The sequence below is a fragment of the Lolium rigidum genome, chromosome 4 (genome assembly GCF_022539505.1).
Source record: "Lolium rigidum isolate FL_2022 chromosome 4, APGP_CSIRO_Lrig_0.1, whole genome shotgun sequence".
Lineage (NCBI taxonomy): Eukaryota > Viridiplantae > Streptophyta > Magnoliopsida > Poales > Poaceae > Lolium > Lolium rigidum.
The window spans coordinates 197,699,700-197,712,194 of NC_061511.1; the positions used below are offsets into that span (position 1 = coordinate 197,699,700).

At 42.8% G+C, this 12,495-nt stretch overlaps 2 protein-coding genes across 2 annotated transcripts; both read left to right on the forward strand.

Annotated features, from left to right (window-relative positions):
- The first annotated feature begins 5,950 nt into the window (after nt 1–5,950).
- LOC124706825 (ras-related protein Rab7) lies at nt 5,951–8,792 on the forward strand. The gene is made up of 7 exons (XM_047238493.1): nt 5,951–6,103; nt 6,205–6,231; nt 6,350–6,449; nt 7,555–7,701; nt 7,779–7,859; nt 7,941–8,086; nt 8,456–8,792. Exons 1-7 carry the CDS (start codon nt 6,051–6,053, stop codon nt 8,520–8,522), a joined length of 621 nt encoding a protein of 206 aa, XP_047094449.1. The 5' UTR covers nt 5,951–6,050; the 3' UTR covers nt 8,523–8,792.
- A 1,516-nt stretch (nt 8,793–10,308) lies between these two features.
- LOC124648014 lies at nt 10,309–11,016 on the forward strand. Its single transcript, XM_047187845.1, has one exon. It carries the CDS (start codon nt 10,309–10,311, stop codon nt 10,882–10,884), a length of 576 nt encoding a protein of 191 aa, XP_047043801.1. The 3' UTR covers nt 10,885–11,016.
- Nucleotides 11,017–12,495: the final 1,479 nt, after the last annotated feature.

Here is a 12,495-nt window from a genome sequence, read left to right on the forward strand (position 1 = left end):
GATTCCAGGCTTGCATCATCGTATGTATTATTCGGAAAAAACTGAATGGTGTTATTCTCAAGATTGACTTTGAGAAAGCTTATGATAAAGTTAAATGGTTTTTTCTTCAACAAACACTCAGGATGAAAGGTTTTTCAGATAAATAGTGTGCTCTTACAAATAACTTTGTTTTCGGTAGAAGTGTGGCCATTAAGATCAATGACGATATTGGCCGATACTTCCACACAAAAAAAAAAGGTTTGAGGCAAGGGAATCCCCTTTCTCCAATATTATTTAACATTGTGGCGGATATGCTTTCTATTATAATTGAGCGTGCGGAGGTTGATGGTCAGATTAAAGGGGTAGTACCTCATCTTGTGGATGGTGGATTATCTATCTTTCAGTATGCCGATGACACAATTCTTTTTATGGAACGCGAGTTGGAAAAAACTCGAAAATCTGAAGTTAATTCTAACGGCATTCGAGCAATTGTCTGGTCTCAAAATTAATTTCCAAGTGAACTGTTCTTTTTCGGTGAGGCCAATGACGATGCCAACCTTTACGCCGACTTGTTCGGATGTGGTCTTGGCTCCTTTCCGATCAACTATCTTGGTATTCCGATTCATTATCGGAGACCGACGTTGGCGGAGTGGAAAATCGTCGAGTAAAGACTTCAGAAGCCTTTAAGTAGTTGGAAAGGAAAACTCCTGTCCCTTGTGGGGAGATTAGTTCGCATAAATGCAGTACTTACGAATATGGTAATCTATATGATATCTTTCTTCCATCTACCCAAAGAAATTTTAAATAGATTAGATTATATGTGTTCAAGATTCTTTTGGCAAGGGGACAACGAGAAGAAGAAATATCGGTTAACTAAATGGAGTGTGGTATACCATCCAAAAGATCAAGGTGGACTTGGTGTTCATGATCTTGAAGTTAAGAACATGGCTTTGCTAGGAAAATGGCTGGCCAGGTTATTAACCGAGGATGGTATATGGCAACAACTTTGAAGGAAAAAGTATGTGGGCTCAAAAGCGTTATCTCATCTATTTCGGAAACCCGGAGACTCCCACTTTTGGGATGGTATTATGGCAACTAAGAAGCACTTTTTTCGTTTTGGTTCGTTCTGCATAAGGAGTGGGGCGGAGATTAGGTTCTGGAAAGATAGATGGTTGGAAACAACCACTCTTCGGGAACAATATCTAGCTTTGTACAATATTGTTCGTTATAAGGGAGACACCTTACAGAAGGTTATGGAAACTTCTCCTCCCTCCATGACGCTCAGGCGTGATCTAATTGGCCCCCGGCTCACTAGTTGAAATGAATTGCTATAGAGATTAGCTTCAATACAATTATCCTAGGGGACTCAGGAATTTAGATGGAATCTCACCAAGAACGGTGTTTTCTCGATCAATTCATTGTATAGGCCGCTTACCATTCCTAGTCAACCGGTTATCAATAATAAATACATTTGGAAGATGAAGATACCACTGAAGACGAAAGTTTTTGCATGGTACCTTCGCCGCGGGGTGATTTTAACCAAAGACAACCTTGTTAAACGCAACTGGCATGGTTGTAAGAAATTTGTTTTCTGTCATCAAGATGAGACAATAAAACACCTTTTTTCAACTATAGGTTTGCTAGATCTATATGGTCAATCATTCAGATGGGTTCTACCTTATACCCGTCTCGTAGCGTTGCAAATATATTTGGCAATTAGCTAAATGAGGTAGATGCTAGGTATAAAACGCTTCTCAGAATGACCGCGATTGTTGTCGTATGGATGCTATGGCTATGTAGAAATGACAAGGTTTTCAATGACAAGAATTCTTCTCTCATGCAGGTCATTTACCGATGTACGGCTTTGCTCCGTTCATGGTCGCCACTTCAGCGCATGGAGGACCAAGACCTCTTTATGGAGGTGTCTACACGGTTGTAGAACATGACCAAAGAGTTTATTTCCAACATGGGTGGCTGCATATTAGGCGGATTGAAGCCAACGAAGCATAGTCTAGTTTGGCTCTTTCGATCGATCTTTTATATTTTATTTGTTCAGACTTGATACTCGAACGACTATGTGCATCTTAGTTATGCAGAGACTGGGTGTAATGCTTGAATATTTTAAGTAATGAAGTGCCCTTTATCAAAAAAATCATGGTATGTATTATTACAACGTTTGACTTTGATCCAGTTGACTCGTAACTGGAAAAATTCAATCCTATCTCCATGAGGGTAATAGTTTTTTTCATAAACTCCATGTATGGAGCTCTAATGCAGCGAGAAGTCTCAGTTGTTGACAAACAAAAATTTTGAAAATGAAGATTTCACTAAAAAATGAAATATTTGCATAGTATCTTCGTAGAGCATTAATTATCACCAAAGTTAATCTTTATATAACACAATTTGCATGAAAGTACAAAGTGTGTATTTTGTGAACACGACAGAACTATTAAACACTTGTTTTTCTAATGTAAATTTGCTAGATCTATATAACCAGTCCTCCAAGTAGGATGTAACTTATACCTGCCACCCAACATTGCTAGTACACTAAACCATGTGTATGATAGGTTTGAAATACTTATTAGGGGAGAGGGTTTGCCATTATTTGCTCGCTTTGGCTATATAGAAATGATAAAGATTTTAATGATATTATCTATTGGAGCGCAACTATGTTCTGTTCATGATGATCTCTACATCGCTTGGACAGTCGCAACATGTTTATGGAGGTGCTACATGGTTGGAGGACATAGTGAGAGATAATTTTATCCAACATGGATGACAACGTAATCTTCGGATTGGTCCTCCACCACCATCGGCGTCTTTATAGTTTTTGATGGTATGTACAACTTTTTTTTTTACTTTTAATTTTTGACTTGAGCACATCTTAGCTAGGCAGAGGTCAGATGTAATATTAAATCATTTGGTTAGCTGCACACTCCAAATTAGATTACTATGTGCGTTAGTAAATTCATATAATTGAAAAGGAGGTAATTACACAAAACCAAAACCTGGGAACATTTATTACATGGAACTATAACTTTTAGAATTGTTTTCAAAACCACTACTTAACCACAACTTGTGGTTTTCTAAAAACAATTCTAAAAGTTGTGGTTTCCCGAAACAAGTCTAAAAGTTTGTGGTTTCATGTAATAAGTATCTTGTGGTTATGGTTTTCTACAAACAAGTTGAAAAGTTGTGGTTTTCTGAAAACACGCTTAAAAGTTGTGGTTTTCGGAAAACACGTCCAAAAGTTGTGATTTTGTGTCTTACATGCCCGTGACGTTGTGGTTTTATGTAATTGCCTCTTTGGAAAAACAAAATAAACAGAGGAGAAAACATGATTGAGATGTCACGTGGTAGTTAGATTTGAGCTTCTGCAAAGATTTCTATATATTTTGGGGGCATGCGAACATATTTTACGACGGTCATCCAATGTTGGTTAACAGCTTTAGAGATGATATTTTTCTCTAAAAGAGACATGTTACTTATTTGACATTTACGAGTGCACACACTAGTTATATACTTTGTACATAAAGCTACATTTGAGGATATTAAAGCTATATTTGGACATAATGTTTCTTCTATGTGAGTTGTCATCTATATGCCTTTACTTATGCCTGTTGTGGTAGCATTCACCCTATTCCATGCTTAAGTAAATTTAAAAAGAGAATGAAAGGAAGATTTATACCATTTTCGTGTCCGTTGACGTGGTTCCAAGTTTGGATTTCCAATTTACGGATGCCATCTTTGACGATCATTGATGCTTTAGTGCGCTCGTCTTTTAGGGCATTACCATGGCAACTTCTTGTTTGCCTAGTACAACAAGCTTTGCCTAGCTCTAGTGATGAAGGGGCGAGTACGACAATGTGTCTTTTACTCGTGCTAGTGTCTAAAGACCGATTTGTATTTTTTAATTACTTTTTGGTTTCAATGTACAACTATGAATGATTATCAATACCATCAGCGAACTTTCTCGCAAAAATGATGAAATAATAAATAATTACATATTAAGTTAACATAAAATAATAAATCCATGGAATAGGTATGTTCATCATTGTCATTATGTAAGAAATGACCACTGACAATCGATGGCAACAACATGCCTAGCCTCTGATATAACTGTTGTCAGAACATGATTTAGGATCTAGGTTTGACGCTTGGCTTTAATGTTACCGGAAACAAATCATGAGGCCTATACCCCAAACCCCATTATCATATTAGTATAGGTTCTTTCATCATAGGAAAAAAAAACTATGGCATGTTCAATATACTAACAATAAGAAAGTACCAAATTGAAGGTTATACTAACATGGGCATGCTAACTATGCAAACAAAAAAATGGCCCGAAGAATACTAAAAATAGTAACATGTTAATTGTACTAAGAATCAGTGGCAAGTTCGTCGGTACGATGGTATGTATGTACCACAAGAGTTTATACCTCATAGTATGACGAAAGTCAGGGTTACCATCATCTGTTTCGATCGGAGGATTTTCCAGCGGCACTCCTTTCGTGTCGATCTCGGAGCTCATATGCTCATGTCGCATAAGACAGAGGATCCATCCACACTTGTGTTGGTCTTATCTTCATCCTCTTCATATACCGCTCTTCCCACACATAGTAGTCCCAAGGCCGACTTATCCTCTCCTCTTTTGTGTGTCTCGTGATGCCTTCTTCTCCTCTGCTCCCGGACCACCTCCTTGTTGACTCAAGATCTATGTATGGCCAGGAGGAGGAGAAGTCGTTCTCTTACAATCCGGGCACTCTATCGCCACACAGATGTGAAAGAGTGAGATCACTACAAGCGGCGGCGCCGCAATGCATTTAGATCGGGATATATGTTAGAAAATGAGAGGGTTGGTATTTTCTAAAGGTTAAGGGGCAATATCACATCCAACGCTTGCTTAGAACCCCACAACAGTAACGGGCCTAGTAAAATGTTTGTGGCCCATGTGTCCTGCCCACTTGGACACAATCATTTAATTACCGAACCATATGTGTAGCTCGGATTCACTTAATTTTTAGCGTGCCTCATTGCACACACGAAGTAAGTATAAAAGTGGATCTTTTACATTAATTCGGTGCGAGATAGAATTGGATCGAGCACATGACAATATTTATATCGCTCATATGAACACTGGACTCTCTTATTTAGGTGATCATCTCTTGCCTCTCTTTCAGCAGTTTTATACAGAACACCATGCATGTTATCAGTAGATTGACCAATCCATGCACGGTAATCATGCCGGTTCATGCATCATATGCAAAAAAAAATTAGCTAGGCACGGTAGGCCTCAGGAATATTGATTTGAGATATATGCGCTCATATAGTAGATTGATCGAAGAATTTGGTTTCACTGCATGCGCGCACTCGTTTTATACGATATCCATTTTTTAAATTAGCGCTTTGCTTTGTACTAGATATCATCAACGACTAACATGGCACCCACTCAAATTGAGTACGTCAATTTAACCGCCAGACTAAAAGGTTTTGTTCCTGGTCCCCAAGAATCATCTTAGACCTATATCGACATTAGCATCGTTGGATTTTCATCGTGATTTGTGAGTGTTGGGCATGAGTTACAATTGTTTATGGAATTACAATTGCAACCAAATTCCTCATTGGCATATTAACGGCACGAGAGTTACAACTGAAATTAGGTGATGATGTGAACCCAATTCATGGTCGGCGGAGGATTGGTCACCTCCTACATTAGAATGTTTTTAGCACAGATTATTCTCCCAGAAATTAAAAAGGTTTATCCAGCAGCAAAAGATAGTAATCGGAGGATTCAGTTGAAAGACAAATCAACCAAAATTTGATCCTAATTTTCAGGCGAGGAACAAACTTTTGTGGTGGGTTCATCGCCAGGATTCCTAAACAAATCGGAAGAAGTTGTACGCGTCCGATCGCTGTGGCCCAACGTGTTGTCGCCCTCTCTCTAGGCTGTTCCGTCTCCCCTTCCTCGCACGCGCCGCGCCAGCTCAGCTCTTTCGTCTCGTCTCGCCTCTCCTCTCCCCTCCCCTCCCCAGTCCCCTCCGGCGATCGGCCGCCCCGGACGCTAGATCCCGATGGCCTCGCGCCGGCGCACCCTCCTCAAGGTCATCATCCTCGGCGACAGCGGGTGAGCACTTCGGATCTCTCTCTCCCCCCCGCGCGGTTTCCGCGGAGCACGTTTTCTCGATTTGTCGCTGACTTCTCCCCCCTTGTTTTCCTGCGATCTAGGGTTGGGAAGACCTCCTTGATGAACCAGTATCCTCAGATTCGTATATAATTGCGATAATTGCGTCGAGTTATTATCTGTTTAAGATGGGGTTATTCTACTGTACTTGTATTGGCTTGTGTTTCCTTGAGCTTTGATCTAATTCAGATATGTCAACAAGAAGTTCAGCAACCAGTACAAGGCTACGATCGGCGCCGATTTCCTCACCAAGGAGGTGCAGTTCGAGGACAGGCTCTTCACTCTACAAGTAAGGTTTCCCTGCCCTGGTCGTTGCCCTCGTCATACTACCTGAGTAGTTCGGTTAGTGCTAATTGGCATGATCTCCATCAGCTATTGAACCGCTCATCACTGGTTAACATTAGTACTAGAAGAATATGTTTCCTCTTCATCGTCTATCTGTTGTATAGCTGATGTTGCATGACTGGTTCTGTTTTTGTGTATGTAGTTCACTTTCACATGCCATACTGTTCTGTTGATTTGGTTTCACCTTAGGGAGATGAATAATTTTAGTTTGTACAAGCATCATACTCTGGACCCTCATATAGTGTTCTCTTTTGAATGAAAATAAATGCAACATCTACCTAGAAAGGTCAATTTCATTCAATAATTCACTAGCGTCTAAGTATTATATCTTGGCATGATGTTACTCTGAACTAGCCTTGGGCCTTTTTTCCCCATACAAAGCAACAAAGTGCTCCGTGTTCCACTATCAGAGATATCGGAATAATGTTCTGGTTCACCACCCCCCAGGGGGAAAAGAACAGTGAAAGAAACAAAAAAAAAACTAGATTTCTGACCGACTTGCTTTATTTTTCCTACACAACAAGCATAGACTAAGCAATGTCAGAGACAAACTACTGAGCAAAGGATCAGAGCACAATTTTAACCTCCACCAAGCCAACTAACAGTCCACAAACTAACAGACGAGAACAAACCAGAACTAAAGTAGACTTTTACATAGATTCTCATGTCTTTTATTTCATACCCGAAGTCAGAACTAGCCTTGGGCCTTTGACAGCATAAACATTGTTATTTGTTATTGTTTGGCCCTAAGCCATTTAATCCTACAAAATACCGGATGCTACAGTCTTTTTATACCATGGAAGTGGTACAGTTTCAATGCTAATTCAGGTATTCAAAATGGCAAACCATTTTTACTTGACTTCCTTGTGTTTCGATTGATTCCTGTTAAAGCACAATTGCGGGTGGATACATAAGAAATCTATCTTTTGGGCTTTACTGGTATCTGTGTTACTGTATGTTTTGCACAATCACTGTATCATTTCTCTATTCTCTAGTGTGTTCGATAACCACTGTATCTTATGACGCTTAACCATATGTATTCTTTGTAGATATGGGATACAGCTGGCCAGGAAAGGTTTCAAAGTCTAGGTGTTGCATTCTACCGTGGAGCAGATTGCTGCGTTCTAGTTTATGATGTTAATTCCATGAAATCGTTTGATAATCTGAACAACTGGCGCGAAGAATTTCTAATTCAGGTGAATTGTTTTTCATAATTCGTCAACAGTCCAGAGTCATGTTATATCTGTCTCACCTTGGGTGTTTACTTTCACAGGCTAGCCCATCAGACCCTGATAACTTCCCTTTTGTTCTTCTGGGTAACAAAGTAGATATAGATGGTGGAAACAGCCGTGTGGTAATTATCACTATTAGCTTTATGAATTTGCTTTACCAATAAAAAGTTTGTCTGCAGATAAGTAAATTGTTTTGTTTCTAGGTCTCTGAGAAGAAGGCGAAAGCATGGTGTGCCTCGAAAGGGAACATCCCATACTTCGAGACTTCTGCCAAGGACGGATTAAATGTGGAAGAGGCTTTCCAGTGTATAGTAAAGAATGCTCTGAAGAATGAACCAGAGGAAGAGTTGTAAGCACAATTTTTCTTACTTTTTAAAATCCTTTAGTAAAGTTTCAAGTGAATATCGTTTCAATTACTTTTGGAAGATGGAAGAAAAATGAGTCAATTGTCAGTTGGCGACACTATGCATAATAATAATATGAATAATAACTGAAATACCAATAGTTCTTTCAGTTACTTTTTTTTTATTTTTGCATCGGCATTAGGTTCTTAGAGTTTTGTAGGCAGATAGATCTCCTCCCTTGTGAGGTGCTATTTTTTTTTGTAAGAGACTTTATTTTTCGATAGTTCTGGGACTAACATCAATTATCTGTTTGTTTTGCCTTATTTCCGTTTATGCTTCATTTCATAATCTCACGGGAATGCTCTCTTTTGAAGGTATATGCCGGACACCGTGGATGTGGTGGGTGGCAACCGGGCTCAGGGATCATCAGGATGCTGTTAGAACATGAGGACCACACCTGTCATTCTATCCTCTTACATTACTGTATCTCCATGGTGACACCAGTATTTCATTTGTGACCTTTTTCGATCATCACCTCAAAAGTACCCAAGGAATGATTGACGCATCTGTTCCGAGCTGTCAATTTGTGGATGCTGTGTAGTTTATCATGAGTAGCGTTATATCTTGTGAATACAGTCGGCGAAATAAGCGAAGTGTAAACTACAGTGCCTTCATTGTGGTTTTGTGTGAAAGAAACTTGAATTTGTTCTGGAAGAGTCAAACCTGTGTTGTGTGTTCCTCTCCTGGAATCTCTGTTCTGCGGTTCCTGGTATTTTACAGGAATTATATACACACTACCAGGAAGTATGTGTCATGCTTGACCCCCTTGATGGAAGAAAAAATAAAGATAGTTGGAACAGATATGAAAATAGCTGGAAATCAGTAGTGGCTGGAGTTGTTCTAAACAACGTTTTTCTCTCCAAAGCGCGTCATGTAACACTCAACTCATCACCATCCTATAATAACTGTGGTCATCATCATCCTATAATAATCCTATTATAACTGTGGAATCCATCTGGACTCGCCTTAGAAATCCGGGTGGAGCTCCCGGTGCAATTGCCTGGACTCAGCTTAGGGGTGTGCCTGGCACCGTCATCTGTACTTCCAGTTCAGATGCTCATGGAATTTTACAACAATACAAGCTTGTTGCCCAGGGTGAGCTGTGAGGATCGAGCTTTTGTTTTTTGAGAAACAAAGTACAAACGACCCTACCCCTAGGTGAGGATCGAGCTTCAAGGGTATCCCAAGGACTATGAAAACTGCAAAATACTGGGAAGAGAAGGGTGGACATGATTGCCGACGATCGGTGCCTGAGCATTACACATTGTTGCTGCGCCACATCAACAATACACGTCGGTCCAATCTAACAAAATGGGGAAAAAATGCTAAGATGGGGGAAACAAGTTAAGGTATTTCCGTAGATTTTTTTGTTAAATAAATGTGGGCAATATGAACAAGTGACCTAAAATGTGGAATTCACAATTGAAGAGATTAAGATGCCCACGGATAATAAAATTTCCGGGCATCAGTTGTCACTGTAGCTGTTCTAAACACGTTTATTGTCTCCAGAACGTGTCATGAAATTCGCTACTCCTAAATCGTCCTCATCCTGTGACAAAGTGTGGATTTCATCTGGACTCAACTTATCCTACGGAAACCCAGGTAGAATTGCGCTGCAATTGCCTGGCACCATCTTGTGACGATAATCCCGTCGTCCGTTGCGCCATGGAGCTGAACGGCGGGCCGGCAGGAGGAAGCTTCCGATAGACAGAGTGGAAACAGGCCCTCGGTCGGCACACACACTGTACTGTACTGGAGCGATATGCGCCGGACGCGGCCCGCACACGCCACACCTGAACCCGACAGAAAAAAAGAGGCGAACCCCATCAAACAGCACCTGTGATTGCCGACGCGACGCCGCCGTGTTCTTGGCTCCGAAGCCAAGCTAACCATTGCCCGCACGTTTTCCCTTCGCCCTGTAAACCTCCATATAGGCTTAGGCTTCCATGGAAAATTCTGTTAACACGCGCGCAGTTCTCCTCTACGCCACGCCACCCTTTGGTGCCTAGCTTCGCCGGTATATAAACCGGCACGCGAAGTCCGCAGCCAAGACATCGACGTTACGTAGGCCAGCACTTTGAGTTGAGCTTCGCGCGCGCGCATGCGTTCTTGATCACAGGTTTGCCGCAGCTTGGGAGTGCCATTCACCATCGTACAGGAACCAGCAATGCATATGGCGCCGGTGGCCCACGGCGCTCTGAGCGCGCGCGGCGCGCTCTCCAGCCGCCGCCAAAGGTTCTTGCCATTTCCCGACGCCACCGCCGCGGTGACGGTGCGGTTCAGTACCCGTCGCGTCGGCGGGAGGAGCAGAGTGGTCCTCTGCCTCGCGCCGGGTGGCGGCGGCGGCGAGCGGGAGGACCCCGCGGGCTCGCCGTGGGACGGCCGGCTGGTCGACGAGGGCATGGACACGCTGCGCCGGCGCATTCGCCAGGTCAGGGCGGAGTCCGACCCCGACGACTACGAGGACGAGAATGAAGATGATGACTGCATCGACGTTGACGGGCTTCTCCCGGGCGAGTGGACGGAGCTGGAGCGGCGGCACCACGCGAGCTACGTCGCGGGCGTGCGCGAGGCGGGCGGCGTCCTGCTTGCGCTTCTGGTGCGCTCCAGGCCGGGGCTCGGCGCGGGGGTCCTGGCGCTGGTGATCCTCGGCGTGCCGGCCGCGGTGCTCCTAGTGTTCGCCGAGCTCATCACCCGGACCCTGGACTCCATCTCGGCCGCCGTGCTCAACGGCAGAATGTAGGAGTACATGGTTGTGTGCACCTTCTTTCTTTTTCCCTTCGTGCACGCCTTGATACCTATTCTTTTCTTTTCTTACAGAAGAGTAAACGAATGCATTTGGGAACCGAGTATCGACTAGAAATAACCAACATGTTACAGCCAATAGCAATGGCATGTCCGCATATGGATTAGTCTCAAAGTTAGAAGAGCCATCCTTAAATCGTGAGCACGTTTAAATCTTAGTCCCGTGAAATTTTCTTAGTCACACGAGAAAAATGCAACTATAGTTTAGATACAAGGGTAAGTAACTCGTTTCAGTTATTTTTTCATAAAAAGTATATATTAGTATCGTGAAGATACCATATGCAGACAACCAAAAAAATTCACAATAAAAGAAAAGTTCCACTACAATGATCACTACGTTCTTGTAGCAGCAGCAGCCTCCATGAAAGAAAGAGTGCGCAATCGCTGTCGCTGATAAAAAATCTTAGGTGTTCACCCCGAAGAATATCCTCGCTCGCAAAACAATTAATTGTTTCAATAAGGCCATTGCCAGACACAACCAATTAATGCCATACATTGGATTTTCACCGTGAAAGGTAAGACCTTGAACTTCTCATGTGTCGTCGCCCCCACTTACGATGCCGCTGCTCCAAGACACTAATCACCAAGCCAATTCCGCATGGCCACAAAAACTAGAACCACCATTGGTAGTCCACAGATCTCGTCTTCCATGACATTCTTCTCCAGCTGACTTCACCATGGAATAACAAAGCGTGCCCCATGATGGCAACAAACAGTAGAGCTTCACATCATTCCTTCTCAGAAACCAACGGTCAGAGAAAAAAAACAAGAGTGCGAACGATCGAATCCCACATGATCGCGCAATCTCCAGACATAAATCGCACAGTAGGGTTTGTCGGTGGAGCCTTTAGGAACACAACACTCCAGCCAGATCGATGGGGGCATGCATATGTGAGATCATCATCTTGGTGCGAGTTGGAACCCTAGGGCCGACACCTTTATTCAAGTCAAGCTAGCAGTCGCCATACCACCCTCCAGCGCCCTGTTGGATCTGCCTCTTCGAACCCCACAGCAGAAGCCCAACATCGAGGAAGAAGGAAGCACAACATGGACGATATTCCGCTAGATCTGACCGTACCGCGCATCGAGGAGGGGATGGGCAGACAGTCGGCACCAAAATCAAGATCTAGGGATTCAGCCCCACTCGACCCCAGGCCTCAGCCACTGGTAAACGCGCCGATGTGGTCGACCTTTGCCACCACCATGGCCAGGGGAAACGCCCTAGCCGCTGCTCGACGATGCGATGACCTTCACCGCCACAACAACTCTGGCGACTATTGCGGTGACCCAGCATACCACTGTATTTTGTAGTATACAAGTCGTTGATATGACATTCATGAAGGGGCTTCTTCATAAATATCACATCCCTCAGAGTGGTACAACAGAAACATTCTAGGTCATAACACTTCACATTATTATTACAAAACAAGGTTCTCAACCACATGGTATTCTCACAGGTCCGATGAGAACATCCTAAGACTTAACTTACTTAAGTATCAGTACAACTTGAACTAGAAAGTAGACATGATGAGAGCTCGGCAACTTATTT